This window comes from Dermochelys coriacea, chromosome 1, assembly GCF_009764565.3.
Source record: "Dermochelys coriacea isolate rDerCor1 chromosome 1, rDerCor1.pri.v4, whole genome shotgun sequence".
Taxonomy (NCBI): Eukaryota; Metazoa; Chordata; order Testudines; family Dermochelyidae; genus Dermochelys; species Dermochelys coriacea.
In genome coordinates, this window is record NC_050068.2 from 350,967,098 (window position 1) to 350,986,638 (window position 19,541).

Sequence of the window (19,541 nt, forward strand, 5' to 3'; positions counted from 1 at the left end):
ACACAAAATTTTGCTAGCTCCAGGCCTTTTTCATGACAGGCACTTATCTCGCCAAACAACTAGTCAAGGCCAGGGTAACCTACTACAAAGCCATAGAAATTAGAGTTCTCCTAATTCTTTCACAACAAACAACACACTGTTTGGGGGTGCCCATATGAGTCAGAAAACTCTCCAAGCTTACGCTCCACCAGATACAAGGCAAGCCAGTGTTCACCCAGTTGGTTGTGTGGATGTGTGTTGACCACCAAACCTAGGGGTCTCTGAGACAGCTTGCCGCCAGGGAGCCAATCGCAGGGAAACACATCTAAGAAATTCTTTTTCGTGTAAGGGTCCGTTGATAAGACACGTGAGAGCTGCACGGTGTCCATGTTCACATGTAGTCAAACAGAACATTTCTCCTCTGATTTATCTCTATGACATTGTCAAAAACCCCATACACGATCATATTGATGGTAATGGTTAAAGCCTTCCCAAAATGTATTTCTGCTCTCAGGTTCCCGGTTTTAATCAGGGAATAGTGATCGGCGCATTCCTGGTCGGGGGACTGGTCAAAGGCAAACAAGGTGTAACCCTGTACAAACTCCTCACGGTCCATTAACAGAGAACGATCTTTCATGTGTTTACCAGCCGTCTGTACCAGATTCATGTATTCTCTCACACAGCGTCCTGCCTCGAGGTCTGGTTGCAGAGGCTTGGTTGGTATCTGTTCACCATCCACATACAAGGCCACAAAATTAATATCGTAATGCTTAAAATGAAAGGGATTTTTAGTGTAACTTTCGCTAAAGGCATCATTATCCACAAACCCTAGGACAAGCATTTTGGGTAACTGTCCCAAAAACAGGTTCTCCTGGTTACTGACCTTGCTGCCCGCAGGGATGCTAAACACTTTCATTCCCACATGGTCCTCAGGGTATTTAGCATTAGCGGTAAGCAGGGCCTCAGCATGCCCCAGACGAACGCTCGGGGTCACCCGTACTTTCTTCACAAAAAGGGATGCTGATAGAATGCGCAGTTTAAAGCTTTCGGTTCCACTGCCCATTAAACAGAAAGCATCTTTACTGCACGTCAGTTTAATTTTCACATCCACTCCATTCAGCAATAGTTTTTCTTGAAAAAACAGGTTGCTGTGTAGATGATCCAGAAGCTCTACTATTCTGCTTTGGGCTGTCAGCTTTGCACGCCTCACAAACCCTAGATTCTCGCCATCCAACCCTGTTTCTTCCTGTTGTCCGGCAGTGTCTTTGTAAAAGAGGCCAGCGGAAAATTGCGTTGAGAGGGTGTCATCGCTGTAATTGAGCACTGATTCTATAAAGGCCCTGTAAGGGTAACAGTTGTCGCTTTCTCCCAGGGTGACATCCAACTGACTGAAAATAGAGGCCACGGGGTAATTCACCAGGCCCACCTTGGCGTCCACGGTGAGTTCAGTTCCGTCTCCTTTTATAATTTTGCAACACAGGTCCAGCAGCGTGTTGTTTAAATCCATACAATCTACACCATTCCCTGCTATAAAAAAGTCAATGGGGGCAGACTCCATAACGGCCGACAGAGGTGGCACCTCGATGTAGATGCTTTTCTCAATGCTGGTCTGCGTAGGAGCTATTTGGAACAAGTCTAGTTCGGATTTGGTGCACTCTTCAGACCCGCAGTGAACAAAAGTCATGTTGATTAAAATATCTCTCTTTTATCAGGCGGAGAGCGTCTCCTCTTTCGCCTCTGGCTTCCTCTTGGACTTTCACTTATGGCCGACCCTGCTGGTCAAAGCCCTTCTTTTAAAGGGTTTCAGGGGACCTGTGTGTCATGGGTATGACACATTTCTCTTTCTCTTCTTCCTCCTTTTAATATACATCAGCCCCGATCCTTCCTGTGAAGCTGTATTCCCCGCCTTCTCCAGAACAGTGTGGGAGACATGACCTACCATGTCTTTAGCTATGTTTTGAACGGCAGTTTTTACATGGGGTTTAATAATCTCTAGCCCCCGCCTCAAAAGTGGTACAGCTTTTCGAAAGAGGCTACAGAATATTCCACCCACGGCCACCCCATACATCATGGGGGCCCCATGATATCCAGGAAGTGCATATCCTGCCTGGGCTTTGTAATAGTTCTTGTAGATGTTGGGGTCACCGTAATTTTTTAGGATCACCATAATAGTGTTTTGCTTTTTAGAAAACTCGCTCTCTCTGGGGACGCAGGTGTAGCTTGATGATCACCTTGCCAAAGCGAAATGAGACGCTTCTGTTCTGAACTGTCTTTATTTCAGTGGTAATGGTGTTGATGTGCTGTTTACTCCTTTTCTTTTTGCGAATACAGACTAACACGGCTGCTACTCTGAAACCTAGGAAGTAATGAGGTTTATCATAGGTGATGGTGACAAACTCGTTGTTCCTTCCTTGGACGGGGACACAACATAACAGGGGAACAGAAAAGTCCCCCACAAACTTGTGTTCTATGATATCAGTGTACAGATACAAGGAATTAAAACCCCCTGTAATGTCTGCCAAGAAAGGGAATTTTTGGACGCTGCGTTTGGGGCCCAAGCCCAGAATGTTAGCTAGCTCCCTGCTGGTAGAAAACATATAAGTAAAAGCGGTGGATTTAAATCTAATTTTTCTACCCACAGGGTCGTAGATCATGACCATCTCAGGTGGTCCGGGGTGACTAGCCACGGTACTGTTCATATGATCCAGTAATTCGGGTATGGACAAGTAATAACCTCGTTGTAGGATGAAACTCCACACCATATCTCCAAAGGTGATTTCAAAAGGGGTGTCTTCGTTGATAGTGTTCCAGCTGTGTGGATATTGTATTTCCACTAACCCCACCTCCCAGGCACCCGGGAGAGCCAAGGGCTTAATTAGCCGTATTGTAAAGTTCAAGCTGATGTTTTGGGGAAAAACTGCAGAGCTGGCATTGCTGGGCAAAGTAATGTAAAACCCGCCGTTGCTCATTTTCTCTGTCTTTGTAGGATGAATTAACTTTTGTTTGTTTTTGTTGATTGTTTGTTGTTTGTTGTGTCTAAATGTCACAGAGCTGAGAAGCTTTCACCCAGCTGTTAAACTTATCAGGCCACCCCAACCATTTCACCAGTAGTTGCTTTTTTCTCCCTTTTCCTTTCTCCGCTAGAACTTTTTCAATCCTATAAATCCTGTCTTGTTTGGGGTTTACTTTTTGTAATTCTTCAGGGTAAAAAGATCCAGTAACTGTCTCATCCTCGTAATCTTTTAATCGGTATACAGGTCTCTGACCCCCGGTTAAGGCTTCATCCACTATGAATATCTCATCGGTAAATGTCTGTTCATAACCCTTTTCAAAAGCTCCTTTGGTTTTAGATAGTCTCACGTGGTCGCCTTTTCTAAAAGGGGGAACAACCGGTTTTATTTTAAAACCATCTCCATAAACTGTTTTCCATACCATATCCACCAACGGTTGGGCCAAAGGGTCCTCCTTGGAACTCTCACTGATGTAGCGCTTTCATCACACAAGTCCAAAGGTGCTTGGGGCTAAAACAAAGTCTGGAGTTCTCATGGGAGTGGTGAAGGAGTCCATGTTTCCACGATTTCTAAAACACTCGCTCTTGGTAAAAGATGGCCTCTTCTGCCCAACGCTGGGACTTATGGGGAGATGGTGCTGCACTCTGATTGGCAGAGGGGTCACATGCCCCTCTTCTGGGTGATTCACCCCATCCCAGAACCTGCCCTATTTTGGTCAAATCTGCTCTCGGAATGGCCTGATTGGTAGAGGTTGGTGGGAGGAGTTGTTAGAGGGGTCACACGACCCACTTCCGGCGAGGAAACCCCGCCCCGGAACTTGCCCTGATTGGTCAAATCTCCTCTCGGGGCAGTCCTACAGGGGTGAAACCCATCCTGATTGGTAGAGGTTGGGGGGAGTAGTTGTTAGAGGGGTCACATGATGCACCTTGCTTCCGGTCATATGGCAGCCTTGACCCCAGAAGTAATACCCCATGGGGTGGGCCTTCCAGTGAAGAGGGGCAGGGGTCAAGGAGTGGGGCTTAAGGGGTCAAGGGGCGGGGTTAGGGTTTGATTGACATTAGGGCCCTTATACTATTTTGCGGCACTCCACTTGATACCGACTGCCAACTAGACATGGAGCCATTGATCATTACCCGTTGAGCCTGACGATCTAGCCAGCTTTCTATCCACCTTATACTCCATTCATCCAGCCCATACTTCTTAAACTTCCTGGCAAGAATACTGTGGGAGACTGTGTCAAAAGCTTTGCGAAAGTCAAGGAATAACACGTCCACTGCTTTCCCCTCATCCACAGAGCCAGTTATCTTGTCATAGAAGGCAATTAGATTAGTCAGGCATGATTTGCCCTTGGGGAATCCATGTTGACTGTTCCTGATCATTTTCCTCTCCTCTAAGTGCTTCAGAATTGATTTCTTGAGGATCTCCTCCATGATTTTTCCAGGGACTGAGGTGAGACTGACTGACTGGGAACTGTAGTTCCCAGGATCCTCCCTCTTCCCTTTTTTAAAGATGGGCACTACATTAGCCTTTTTCCAGTCGTCCGGGACCTCCCCCGATCCTCATGAGTTTTCATAGATAATGGCCAGTGGCTCTGCAATCACATCTGCCAACTCCTTTAGCACTCTCGGATGCAGCGCATCCGGCCCCATGGACTTGTGCTCGTCCAGCTTTGATGGAACTATTCCCTTTTACACTGGCTCAGAATCTACCCTGAAACTTTAAAATATATATAAAAGGGAAATGCAAGGTACATTGAACGAAAGTCAAAAAGCCCCCATTTCAAAGGTTAGGAATCACAAACTGAACACTGGAGTGACATCTCAGACCTTGACATACATTTTTGAAGTGAATCTAATCTTCAGTGTTGGAACATCTCATCCCAGTAAAAAGTTATTACTACTTTAGTAATGCATCTCTTTGCTGTATACAATTTAATGAGTGTTTGTTAAGTGCTTTGAAATCCTGAGATCATAGGAAGACTCAGACAATCCACCCTGAAAGTTACAATTATACCTATTTGCCATGGAGGTCAAAGGAGGTACATTCAGGTGAAAGTCAGACAGGGAGTGATTGGGAGAGTCAGAAATAAACCCCAACAGTTGGGACGACTCATGCCAAACACTAACCTGTATCTCCTGATCCCTACATGGATGCAAACATTTTGTAACCAGACATGATACTAACATTATCTTGTTACACAGTATAACAGGAATCAACCTAGACCTCAGCCTGTGGTAGGAGGAGTCAGAAGTATTGCGTTGTATTTCTGTTTCTGCAACTTTCCGCCTGTGACCTTCACCTCAACGTGCCTCTGTTTCTAGGCCTATCAAACACAGAGTCAGGGTGTTAAGACTGGAAGCTCTTAAGCATCCTCAGGACTCCAGAGTTCAAACACTCACAAACACTCGCTGGTGTTTCACACACGCAAAGGGTTCTAGACTTAGAATATTAATAAATTGTTGTTGGGATTAGACACCTCTGCACTGAGTAACACAGTCACTTGAAACAAAATGGAGGCCAAGGTCTCTCTTGTCATTACCTTAATCAGGGCATGATTTAAGCCACACAGTTTGGGGCTATTTCATTTTCTTTCAAATGTAGTTTTAATTTTGGCATTTTTAAAAAACCATATGGGGTAGAATGGCCCAGTCCAGTGGCTTCAACAACATGTGCGTTAGGCAGTGCCCTGACTCCAAAGTGGTGATCAGACCTTCACCGGTAGTCGTGACCCTCCCAGGACCAATTCTCCACAATTTCCCTCAGCAGAGCCAAGTGGGACCATAGGAGCCCCTGGCATCAACGCCGATTTCGGGTGCTCTATTACTTTTGGAGGGATTTTTTTTATTGGAAAATGAAGGTGCTTTCTTGGGGTAAATTACCAACCAAAGAAGACACTTCTGCCCTCTTCCCTGGATATGGAACCCAGCCTTGGGGATATCATTTACACTTTGAACAAAGTGCCTGCTGGTTCAGGCAGGAATGTTTTCTGCAAATGCCCTATGTCCTGTCAGACATTATGTCAAATCTCATCCCACAGCCATCTCCTCCTTCACCAAGAATGTGTCATTTTAATCTCTCCTGGGCTTCCTGCTGGGCTCACTCAACTTACAAGACTTCAATTCCTTGGCTGCTCATGGATGGAGAGATGGTTTCTGATAGAGTATAGGTTCCAAGACTGAATTCAAAACCTTTCTGTAAAAGAGCACTGCTTCCTTTCTCTCTCTGCCATCCCTTCCCTTGACCCATGAGCAAATCGGCTCCAGGCAGACCTCTGAGACGACATTGGTGACCCAAGTGGAGGTCCAATGTTAGGTCACATTTTAATCACCATAGGGTAAGAGGCACCACTTGTCAGATAGCCATCACAAAGTCCCATGCTCCACCTAAGACCTTGTTAAAATCGAGTTTGAAATTTTATAATTGGACTAAAGTTGTCTATAGGCATTATACTATCTCCCTGCCAGAAGGTGAATTTCAGACTTAAAGTCCTCACAAAAAACATACTGCAGGCAACTGAATGATTCCCATGGATTTGAAAGGGGATTGGCTGCTGGAAATGGAGGTGGAGAATGGAGAAAAATGGATCCCTGCTTCCTAGCACGTTTAGAAGGAACTGCCCCATGCCCCTAGTCACGACCAGCATGAATTGAAAGGACCAAACTGGGTTCCTTTCATGACACCCACTTGTGCTACTGATGCCGCTCAGAATCACCTTGACATTCATTCTCATTGCAGCACCAATAAAGTGATTGGAATGACATGAGAAATGTAGTTGGCCGAAACAATTCTAAGATAAAACAGCTCAAGAGTGCAATGTGCATGTCACGCCCTCTAAGGCTGTGATTAGCCCAATAATCACCAATGCTGAGGAAAATAGCTCCATGCCAAGGAGGACTTGCGAAGGAAATCAAGTTTGTTTGGTAACTAATTAGGACCTCCTCCACAAACAGCATCGCAGATCCTCCAGGCAGTCCTAGAAACTGTATAAAAGTGCTCCCCAATCAGACCTCTTCTAAACACTTCTCTGGACTTCATCTCCTCGGTGAACTGGGTAAGTCCAATTCCACTCAATCTCTTTCTAACCACAGAGATATCACGCTAGGGCTTCTTTTAATTGAAGACGGAATCTTGCATGTGCTCGCTGTGATTTTTGTCAGGGATCACGCTGTTCGTCCATAACTATCCTGAGTCGTGATTCAGTCGCAGGCGCAAGTAGATTGATGATCTGAAGCTAGAAGAGAGACTTTAAGAGCAACACATGCAATTCAGAAACATATTTCCTATTAATTGGAAGAAGAATTAGGGCATTGAAATATTTTCAGTAATTTATGAAAGTCATTTAGCCATTTTTTACTTTGCTGGATTAGGAAGAAATTTTCTCAGGTTAGTTCAGAAAGGGCCAATTCAGTGGTTTTCCTCTTACTGTGAAGCAGCTGGTACTCCTCAGTATTGGAGACACAACAATAGATTAAGATGACAAGTGGTGTGACCCAGTCTAGCAATTCCTATGTTTCTGTTTATTCATCAGCAAGTTTTGGTGACTCCCAAGGTTTGGAAAACCAAAGAGTCACACTGTAATACCGGACACAACTAGTTTGCATGCAAAGGTTAAATCCTCAAACAAAAAGAAGTGATTACCATGATCCCAGCCATGTTATCTTTAATAAATGTCTAAAATGGACCCAGAATCCCAGGTGTCCAGCGCAGAAATAGTTACACTTATTCTAGTCAGCGTTTTACAGAGAAAATCACTGAGAGGGTCTCAAAGGGACCAGTTGGGAGGGAAGTTTAGTGCAACTGGACAAGAGGCGTAGAAAGAGAAAATAGGAACAAATACATGACCACATACAAAGAGTTTAAATCCACTTCTCCTCTCTCTCTCGGGCCCCATGCTGACCTCACTACAATTGTAACCGAGCTTTGAAGCCTTTCTTCCACTGGCACTTGTACCTTCTCTTTACTCTAGTCCCTGTTGTGTGTTACAGGTTTACCTCCATCCCCGAAAGATGACTTTCTCCAGCCTCTGCTATCCAGAATGCGGGGTGGCCCGACCTAGTCCAGTTACTGGCAGCTGCAGCAAGCCGTGCGTTAGGCAGTGCCCTGACTCCGAAGTGCTGATCCGACCCTCCCCGGTTGTTGTGACCCTCCCCGGACCAATTCTCAGCACTTTCCCTCAGCAGAGCGAAGTGGCAGCCGTAGGAGCACCTGTGGTCGGAGCTGGTTTCGGAGGCTCATTCGGTTTTGGGGGATAGTACAGCTATGGAGGCCGTTATGGAGGGTTGTATGGTTTAGGGAGATATGGTGGTTACGGGGGCCTTTACGGTTATGGGAGATTATTGGGCCATGGGGGATACTGCGGTTACCCTGGCCTTTATGGTAATGGGGGATTATGGGGATACGGGGGATATGGCCGTAGGTATCTTGGCGGATATTGTGGACCATGTTAAACCCAGCAGGAACATCTGTGGAAGAAGGAAGAACCAGGAAATGAACAGCAAGATACAGATTCACCCCTGATCTTTTGGACATGGCTTTCAGAAGTGCTGTGCAAACATGGCTCCACTTGAAGTCAGTGGGAGCTGTGTGTGCTCAGCACTTTGGTCTCATAGCCATGCTGCATTTCTAACGTTACACTTTAGGACTCTTTCTGCTAGAGCTTTCCCAGCCATGTGCTGATTCTCTTCTTCACATGTAGACTCATTCTGAATTACACGCAGGCTGTTTACACTGACCCCGCAGTGTGAAGGAAACAGGGGCCTTAAGATAGGCATCATTTATATTCATTATCACTTTAAGTCCTTTTGCAAGCGGAAAAAGATACCTTGTTGTCAAGGAGAATTAGGCCCTATATGTTCTATCCTTTCCATCAATATATACCTTTAACATCTCACCTTTACCTTTGCTGCCACCGATGTATAATGGAGAAGCTACATAGTCCTCTGCTTCTATTTTGCTTTGTCTTATTTCCCACCGACTGGGGTAAAACAAAGAACTTAAAATGGTTACAAAAGGGACTTGTTTGTCAACCTCTGCAGCTGCAAGAAAGCAAAAGAAGATGTTATCTGAAATGCAACCCATTGAGGCCTGTGATTGGTCACAGGCCTTCTTGAAACTCTGGAAATACATTCTTTCTGCTAGGTTTCAGAGTAGCAGCCGTGTTAGTCTGTATTCGCAAAAAGAAAAGGAGTACCCGTGGCACCTTCTGCTCTGTACTATTTCTTCCTGTAACTGTGCACTGCAAATTGCATTTGCACTAAAAACTCTGCTGCATCATAATATCGGTCTCTGGTTCTCCTTGTTCCTCCCTCCTTGCTTAAAAATTGCGTGTGACAAAATTCCTTCCTGTGCAGCCAGCACCACCAAACTTCTCAAATTTCAATTTTCAAAGCGCTGGAGTGATAGGGGAATCTGGCCCTGGGAGTGCTTGATAACATTCTGCAGGCAAGTTCTTCCTTGTATTACCTGTTTTAGCAAAGAGTCTTTTCCTGCAAAGACTTAGATACATTTTTCACTTTAAGAACATAAGTTTTTTTCTTTGATTTCAAGAAGGCCAGTGGTTCTCAAACTAGGGGCGCCGCTTGTTCAGGGAAAGCCCCTGGCGGGCCAGGCCAGTTTGTTTACCTGCAGGTTCGGCCAATCGTGGCTCCCACTGGCCACAGTTCACCGCTCAAAGCCAGTGGGGGCTGCAGGAAGTGATGCAGGCTGAGGGATGTGCTGACTGCTCTTCCCGCAGCCCCCATTGGCCTGGAGCGGTGAACCGCGGCCAGTGGGAGCCACGATCGGCCGAACCTGTGGTCACGGCAGGTAAACAAACCAGCCCGGCCCGCCAGGGGCTTTTCCTGCACAAGTGGCGGAACTAGTTTGAGAACCACTGAAGAAGGCCATTCACATGGTTCGCGGTAAGAGACTGCCTGAGTCTTTGCAGGACAGGAACCCAGGTTCTCCTAAGCCTGAGTGTGGAATGTGATAAATTCTGTGCTGTTCCCAGCTTCTGCCCTTAGGGCAGGGATTTTTTTTATAAATAGAGGCAGGATGATTAAGATAACAAAAGGCTTATCATTAAATTAAATTGATCATTAGATGATCCTGAAAGCATTGCCCGGCAATCCAGTTAATAGATAGGAAGCAAAAGGTTGGAAGAAATGGCCCATTTTCAGAATGGAGAGAAGTAAATAGTGGTGTTCCCCAGGAGCCTGTATTGGACCAGCATTGTTCAACATATTCATAAATGATCTAGAAAAAGGGGTAAACAGTGAGGTGGCATAATTTGTAGATGATACCAAATTACACAAGATAGTTAAGTTCAAAGCTGACAGCAGAGGACTCACACAACTGGGTGACTTGGTAACAAAATGGCAGATGACATTCAATTTTCAATGCAAAGTAATGCAAATGGCAAAATATAATCCCAACTATACATACAAAATGATGGGATCTAAATTAACTGTTACCCATCAAGAAAGAGATCTTGGAGTCATTTGGAGTATTCTGGAAGAACTATGCTTCCAAAGTACTGCAAATTTATTAGAATCCTTCTCACTGTGCCTGAATCATACTGAACTGCGGGAACGCTCATTCTCCAGCTTCAGAAAACTTACAAATTATCTCCAGTCACCAGTGGGACAGACACAACTGAGTAATGTAGCTGTCCTTAACATGCATCAAGACCATACCAGGGAACTAGATGTAAATAAGATTGCTGACAGTTTTATCCAGAAAGCTACAGTGAGACATAATGTCTTTCAACTGGGACGTTAATAAAGACAGCTTGTAGGTGATTGCAATGATTTTAATATACTGCAATTCATGATAATGTAATTGTGCAGTTCATAACAATGTAATCATTATTAAAATAGGTAAAGATACCGATGATAGACACATATTCAATAACTAGAATATGAAAAAAGTGCATAATTATGCTGAAAATAGTCTACCCCAAAATTACCACACACACACCCCCAAACACACACACCTCTTCAAAAGAACCCACTGGCAAAAAGAAAAGTCCGTGTCTATGCTTGACACAACCTTTGCCTTAATTTCACAATGCTGGAGATGAGCTGAGAAGATTTAGGGCAATGGCGCAGAAATAGTTCAGCTTCATATTGAAATTTTGGATTTCATTGGCCCAATAAAACTCAGTTAAATTAATCTTCTTATTCTTTGCCCTCATGTGTTTATCAACTGGTCAGCGGCCATGTCCACTCCTTGGTCAAATTACATGAACAAAAGTTGATTGCACAAGGATGTTGCCAACACGCCTGACTGAGTCCATTCTGCCCATATAGACAAATTACACTATGCCAATGCCATCTGCAGGAGTTAGAAATCTCATGTGTGATATGAAGAGATTCATGCCCAGACCGTTCATTCCATACAAGAATCTCATGGTTTTTGAGGTAACTGTGACTCACTACACTTCATATTACCAGTCTTGTATAAAATCCCCTGGATGTACCATGGCTTGATATTGCAAAAACTGAAGATAAAAAGATTACATTTCCCACTCCGTTTTTCTTCAACATTTTTGTGGCTCTCAGTTCCCAGAAGATGAACATTTTCCACTAATCAATTTTTTTATTTGAATACACAAAAAGAAATACCTATCCAGACCATTCTTCATCTTTAAGGACATGATACACTACTCAGGTAGGGAGATTTAGCTGTCTGGCCATGGGTTTTGTGTATAAAAGCAATACAGCTCTAATCTTCAATATCAGACCATATCCATGGACACCTCCTTGCAACAAAAGAATATAGCATTGCTTCAGAAGACCAGGCCTCTCTCTCACGGCAGTCAGTACCAGATGCTTTACTCGGAGGTGCAAGAAGCCCAGCAGAACACAATTTTTCTGGGATCACCTGCCCATAAAGAAACTTTTATACTATCCCTTGTCAGTCAGATCTGTCTCTGTGATTGGATGATCCCCTGAAGTGCAAGAGTTTATACCCTTGCCAAACTTGAAGAAATGCAGTAAATCCATCTAAGTCTCCATTTGCTCCAGGGTGCTGCAAGCATCATTCTGTCTGCATCCCCAACAGACAGGTCTCAATTCCTCCATCCCCTTTGAGATACACCAGGATCAATAACTAATTTAAAGCTGCAGCATTAAAGACCTGAACAGCCCAAGAATAAACCTTTTGATATTAAGCAATGAGCCTTTCACCACCAGATCACAAGCTTCATTGAGAACAAATGCCCGAATATCACCAAGATGCCTCTCTAAAATATCTACTTAGTTCTTTTTTCTTTTCTTTTCTTTTCTTTTCTTTTCTTTTCTTTTCTTTTCTTTTCTTTTCTTTTAAATTGGAATGCCTGGGAACTCTGATCCTTTGAATTGAAGTAACAGCATTTCATGCAAGACTGAATACTTAACAGACTTGGGCCTGGGCTAAATCAGCAGCTATTCCAGTGATCTTACTTGTGGAAGCAGCTTAGCCAACCTCTTTCCACAGGAGCCATTGATTTTAGATGCCTGATAAGAGAGGTTGCAGCCAGGCCCGTTTTTCTGAAATGCTGAGGACTCAAAACTCCTATTGAAGCTACCGGGAGCTGTTCATGCTCAACATTTCTTGATAATAGGCCACAAGTTTTCCTTACTTGTGCACCAAACTGAGGGTATCTGAAACTGGAGGACATTTTTGGTCAAGAGATGTGGAAGCCTTTGGTGATATTAAATGATAGCAAATGGAAGAGCAATTAAACCCAAAGACCAATAGTATGATGTGGTACATATCTGAATTTGAAATAAAGAGGAGTGGAAAATTGTCAAAATAAAGAAGAAAGAAACAAAGCAGAGTAACAAGACTAGATTTCCATGAAGGACTGTATTCTATCCTCAGCTCCAAAGTGGTGTATTTCTCATACAATTCTCTTACTCCCTTATTGCAGCCGTAGAGTTTGACAGTCAAGTCTCTCTTCCAGCATTTTTAATTACTTGTTTCACCCTGGTCAGTCTCAACTAAAGCAAAACACAATAAAAGCAGAAGTTCAAAAAACTTCTCCATTATGCAGCTGCTGTTAGAAAGAAAAAAAAACACTCCATATTCATGGATAGGAGATCACCTGGCCTAATTCTCATTGACACTAAATCCTTCTGACACTGCTGTGGCATGGGAAAGAGGCATTCAAGTCAATGTAGATGTAGTTAACATACATAGTATGCCCTCTCTCCGTTTGCACTTTACAGAATGGTGTAAAACCCATTGTGTAGTTGAGAATCAGGCCTACTGGGTTGATAAGAGAGGAAACCCATAGCCAGGAAGGCATAAGAAGAAAACGATCAAGGGTAATATGGCAAACATTAAGAATGTTTGCAGAGGTGCTGATGAAATGCAGCTCTCTCATTATTTCACGGAGAGTTCGGTGTACTCAACACTTCTCAAAGCCAGGCCTATGCGATCAGACCTGGATCTGTATCTTGCCGTTCATTTCCTGCTTCTTCCTGTTCCCATGGATATGCCTGCTGGGTGTAAGATGGTCTACAGTTTCCGTTAAGGTACAGATGATTCCATCACCATCCCCCAGCCCTGTATTCTCCCACAACCATATGGGCCCCTGTGACCATAAAGCTCCTCCTAACTGTATGGGCCCCCATAACTGTATAATCTCCCATAACCACAGGGATATTGATTACAATATAATCCTCCATAATGTTATAAGCCTCTATCAGCACATGTGCCCCCATCACCACCTCCGATGTCAGCTGCACCCGAGGATCCCACTCTGCTTTCCTGAGAGAAGAAGCTGAGAATGGCTCCTGGGAAAGTTATGAAGCTGGTGGTGGTTGGATCAGCACTGTGGAGTCAGGGCACTGCCTTACATCTGGTTGGTTGCAGCTGTCATGCATGATTTGTGGAATGTCACTTCACACATTTGTGATGCAAGGCGTCTTTCTGCCATGGAGATAAATCTGAAGCACACAGCTGGCAAGACAGGAAACTTAAGGTACATGGGTTGGTGGAATAAAAATTTTAATGATAATCTCTTATTGCAGCTGAGCTCATGTAGAAACCTAAAGAGAGAGACACAGAAAGAGAGAAAGAAATAAAGGAAGGAAGGAAGGAAGGAAGGAAGGAAGGAAGGAAGGAAGGAAGGAAGGAAGAGGGACCTAATCAACTCTTTTGAATCCTTGTTGCTCTCTTTGTCCTAAAAATATCCTGACTCTAAGGGCTGGTCTACACTACAGCTGTATGTTACGTAAGTAACGTAACTGAAGAAGGCAGTGAACAGCAGAGGGGCTAACAGAGGGAGTTTGCCTAGGATCTGTCTGAGAGGAGATACACTAAGGGCTACATTAGGGATGCTGCGTTGGTGAGTATCTGTGTGTCTGTTGTGGGCACACTTAGACAGTTTGACCGTGTGCTTGATTGGTTGTTTGTTTGAAAAGTGTGAATTGGGAGTACTTTGTTCCAGGTGAGCCTTGAGTGGGCCTGACTGTTATAAAAAGCCAGTCAGCTGTGAATCAGCTGAGCAGCGAAAAGCAGAGAGGCTAACAGAGGAAGTTTGCCTGGGAGTTCGCCTGGGGAGAGCCCACTGAGGCTTACATCTTGCCGGCTTCTCTGAGTAGTTACTACAACTCCTGAGGAAGCTTGTAGAAGGAAGGTAATATGATGGGGAGCGTTCAGCTGTTGTGACCTGCACTGGATGTGCCATGTTTGTCTTTCTTCCACAGGACAGACGTGACTTTGTCTGTACAAAGTGCAAGCTGGTCTCCATATTGGAAGAGAAGGTTCAAGGTCTGGAGCAACAGGTATCGACCCTGCATTGCATAAGAGAAACTGAAGATTTCCTGGACAGACATCAGGATATGCTTCTATGGGCACAATGTTCTGAAGATTCAGAGCAGGCAGCGCAGCAGGGACGGGGGGACAGTGAAGTAATTTGGCAGCATGTGACCTCCAGAAGAAGAAAGGGGAGTGTCCATGTACAAGCAGCACAGATACAGGTAAGCAACTGTTTTCATGTTCTCTCCACAGGTACTAATGCATAGAGTGGACTAGATGATACATCTGAGGGAAGGGAACAGAAGGAGACTCCGCCGACTGGAAGGCAGGAGATGCACTGTCCTAGGGTTGGGGGTTCCACGACCACTGCTCCCAAGAGGAGGAGGCGGGTGGTGGTGGTCGGGGACTCTTTCCTCAGGGGGACTGAGTCATCTATCTGCCACCCCAACTGGAAAAACCGAGAAGTCTCCTGCTTGCCAGGAGCTAGGATTCACGATGTGACGGAGAGACTGCCGAGACTCATCAAGCCCTCAGATCGCTACCCCTTCCTGCTTCTCCACATGGGCACCAATGATACTGACAACAATGACCTTGCGCGGATCACTGCAGATGACGTGGCTCTAGGAAGAAGGATAAAGGAGTTTGAGGCGCAAGTGGTCTTCTCGTCCATCCTCCCCATGGAAGGAAAATGCCTGGGTAGAGACCGTCGAATTGTGGAAGTCAACAAATGGCTAAGCAGGTGGTGTCGGAGGGAAGACTTTGGGTCCTTTGACCATGGGATGGTGTTCCAGGAAGGAGGAGTGCTAGGCAGACGGGCTCCACCTAACAAAGAGAGGGAAGAGCATCCTTGCAAGCAGGCTGGCTAACCTAGTGAGGAGGGCTTTAAACTAGGTTCACCGGGGGAAGGAGACCAAAGCCCTGAGGTAAGTGGGGAAGTGGGATACCGGGAGGAAGCACGAGCAGGAGAGCGCGAGAGGGGAGGGCTCCTGCCTCATACTAAAAAAAAGAAAAGGAGTACTTGTGGCACCTTAGAGACTAATAAATTTGTTAGTCCTTAAGGTGCCACAAGTACTCTTTTTCTTTTTTGCGAATACAGACTAACACGGCTGCTACTCTGAAACCTGCCTCATACTAAGAAAGCAGGACAATCAGCAAGTTATCTCAAGTGCCTATACACAAATGAAAGAAGCCTGGGAAACAAGCAGGGAGAACTGGAAGTCCTGGCACACTCAAGGAATTAGGATGTGATTGGACTAATAGAGACTTGGTGGGATAACTCACATGACTGGAGTACTGTCATGGATGGATATAAACTGTTCAGGAAGGACAGGCAGGGCAGAAAAGTTGGGGCAGTTGCATTGTATGGAAGAGTGCACTATGACTGCTCAGAGCTCCCCTGTGAAACTGCAGAAAAACCTGAGTGTCTCTGGATTAAGTTTAGAAGCGTGAGCAACAAGGGTGATGTTGAGGTGGGAGTCTGCTATAGACCACCAGACCAAGGGGATGAGGTGGACGAGGCTTTCTTCCGACAACTAACAGAAGTTACTAGATCGCAGGCCCTGGTTCTCATGGGAGACTTCAATCACCCCGATACCTTCTGGGAGAGCAATACAGCAGTGCACAGACAATCCAGGACATTTTTGGAAAGCATAGGGGACAATTTCCTGGTGCAAGTGCTGGAGGAACCAACTAGGGGCAGAGCTCTTCTTGACCTGCTGCTCACAAACCAGGAAGAATTTGTAGGGGAAGCAAAAGTGGATGGGAACCTGGGAGGCAGTGACCATGAGATAGTCGAGTTCAGGATCCTGACACAGGGAAGAAAGGAGAGCAGCAGAATACGGACTCTGGACTTCAGAAAAGCAGCCTCAGGGACAACCTCAGGGAACTGATTGGCAGGATCCCCTGGGAGAATAACATGAGGGGGAAAGGAGTCCAGGAGAGCTGGGTGTATTTTAAAGAATCCTTATTGAGGTTACAGGGACAAACCATCCCAATGTGTTTAAGAATAGTAAATATGGCAGGCGACCAGCTTGGCTTAACAGTGAAGTCCTTGCTGATCTTAAACACAGAAAAGAAGCTTACAAGAAGTGGAAGATTGGACATATGACCAGGGAGGAGTATAAAAATATTGCTCAGGCATGCAGGAGTGAAATCGGGAAGGCCAAATCACATCTGGAGGTGCAGCTAGCAAGAGATGTTAAGAGTAACAGGAAGGGTTTCTTCAGGTATGTTAGCAACAAGAAGAAAGTCAAGGAAAGTGTGGGCCCCTTACTGAATGAGGGAGGCAACCTAGTGACAGAGGATGTGGAAAAAGCTAATGTACTCAATGCTTTTTTTGCCTCTGTCTTCACGAACAAAGTCAGCTCCCAGACTGCTGCACTGGGCAGCACAGCATGGGGAGGAGGTGACCAGCCCTCTGTGGAGAAAGAAGTGGTTCAGGACTATTTAGAAAAGCTGGACGAGCACAAGTCCATGGAGCCGAATGTGCTGCATCTGAGAGTGCTAAAGGATTTGGCAGATGTGATTGCAGAGCCATTGGCCATTATCTTTGAAAACTCATGGTGATCGGGGGAGGTCCCGGACGACTAGAAAAAGGCTAATGTAGTGCCCATTTTTAAAAAAGGGAAGAAGGAGGATCCTGGGAACTACAGGCCAGTCAGCCTCACCTCAGTCTCTGGAAAAATCATGGAGCTGGTCCTCAAGGAATCAATTCTGAAGCACTTAGAGGAGAGGAAAGTGATCAGGAACAGTCAACATGGATTCACCAAGGGCAAGTCATGCCTGACTAATCTAATTGCCTTCTCTGACGAGATAACTGGCTCTGTGGATGAGGGGAAAGCAGTGGACCTGTTAATCCTTGACTTTTGCAAAGCTTTTGACACAGTCTCCCACAGTATTCTTGCCAGGAAGTTAAAGAAGTATGGGCTGGATGAATGGGCTATAAGGTGGATAGAAAGCTGGCTAGATTGTCGGGCTCAACAGGTAGTGATCAATGGCTCCATGTCTAGTTGGCAGCCGATATCAAGTGGAGTGCCCCAAGGGTCGTTCCTCAGGCCGGTTTTGTTCAATAACTTCATTAATGATCTGGAGGATGGCGTGGATTGCACCCTCAGCAGATGACACTAAACTGGGAGGAGAGGTAGATACACTGGAGGGTAGGGATAGGATACAGAGGGAGCTAGACAAATTAGAGGGCCAAAAGAAATCTGATGAGGTTCAACAAGGACAAGTGCAGAAACCTGCACTTAGGACAGAAGAATCCCATGCACCGCTACAGACTAGGGACCGAATGGCTAGGTAGCAGTTCTGCAGAAAAGGACCTAAGGGTTACAGTGGACGAGAAGCTGGATATGAGTCAACAGTGTGCCCTTGTTGCCAAGAAGGCCAATGGCATTTTGGGATGTATAAGTAGGGGCATTGCCAGCAGATCGAGGGACGTGATCATTCCCCTCTATTCGACATTCGTGAGGCCTCATCTGGAGTACTGTGTCCAGTTTTGGGCCCCACACTACAAGAAGGATGTGGAAAAATTGGAAAACGTCCAGTGGAGGGCAACAAAAATGATTAGGGGGCTGGAACACATGACTTATGAGCAGAGGCTGAGGGAACTGGGATTGTTTAGTCTGCAGAAGAGAAGAATGAGGGGGGATTTGATAGCTGCTTTCAACTACCTGAAGGGGGGTTCCAAAGAGGATGGATCTAGACTGTTCTCAGTGGTAGCAGATGACAGAACAAGGAGTAATGGTCTCAAGTTGCAGTGGGGGAGGTTTCAGTTGGATATTAGGAAAAACTTTTTTACTAGGAGGGTGTTGAAACACCGGAATGCGTTACCTAGGGAGGTAGTGGAATCTCCTTCCTTAAAAGTTTTTAAGGTCAGGCTTGACAAAGCCCTGGCTGGGATGATTTAGTTGGGGATTGGTCCTGCTTTGAGCAGGGAGTTGGACTAGATGATCTCCTGAGGTCCCGCCCAACTCTGATATTCTATGATTCTATGATTCTATGACATAACTTAGGTGGATTTACAGTGGTGTCTACACCACACTGTGTCGACAGGAGATGCTCTCCCACTGATTTACCTGACTATCCTCGGGGAGCCGGAGTACAGGAGTCAGCGGGAGAGCGCTTGTTCTGGGCCACGATGCTCAAAGCACCACAGGTCCGGCAGGACTACTCTGAGAAAAACAAGGCTTACACACAGCTGTGAGTTATTGGCTTTACTGAAGGTTAGTGACCCACCCACAATGGGGACTCCAAGCGTTGTAGTCATGAAGGCGGGGAGCCCAGCACACTGAAGTTCTGCCTGGGACGGAGTCCAACGAAGGGGCAGACAGTCAGCATTAATAAGCACTACACAAAAACAGCTCATGAATATAGAATTAGGTACTTCCCAAAGAGGGGGGCTTTCCCCTACCTGGCGAAGAGCCATGCAAAGCAGCTACGTCCTTCAATAACTATCTATATTCCACAATAACAAAACAGCTGTGTCCTTCGGCACCTATCTATGTCCTACAGTAACCTCTCGGCTCGAGAAAGCGGAAATTCCCTAGCTAGGCCATAACAAAGTCTTCCGCAGTCCCTTACAGTGCTCTGCCATTGATTTAGTGGGTCTTCTTCGGATCCACTAAATCGACATCACTGCATTGATCGCAGCAGTGCCAATCTAGCCTTAAGCTTAGACAAGCCCTAAGAAGTATCAATATATAATGCCTGGGATTTCCAGTCCATTTAAAAAAATATCCCACAGAACATGGCTGCGATAATATTAATAATGCTGGTTTCCTTGTTAGGATGTAACCTCTATGTGAGCTGAAGATGGTCCCACTA

General features: G+C 45.4%; 1 protein-coding gene and 1 pseudogene across 1 annotated transcript; one reads left to right on the forward strand and one right to left on the reverse strand.

Moving 5' to 3' along the window:
• Positions 1-370: 370 nt before the first annotated feature.
• LOC119861087 (uncharacterized protein F54H12.2-like) lies at positions 371-1,663 on the reverse strand. Its single transcript, XM_038415633.1, has one exon. It carries the CDS (start codon positions 1,661-1,663, stop codon positions 371-373), a length of 1,293 nt encoding a protein of 430 aa, XP_038271561.1.
• A 4,460-nt stretch (positions 1,664-6,123) lies between these two features.
• LOC119863482 lies at positions 6,124-8,526 on the forward strand (annotated as a pseudogene).
• Positions 8,527-19,541: the final 11,015 nt, after the last annotated feature.

What these genes read in the sequence shown, in the direction of transcription:
- LOC119861087 (XM_038415633.1), bottom strand. Translation starts at nt 1,663, where the DNA reads ATGACTTTTGTTCACTGCGGGTCTGAAGAGTGCACCAAATCCGAACTA.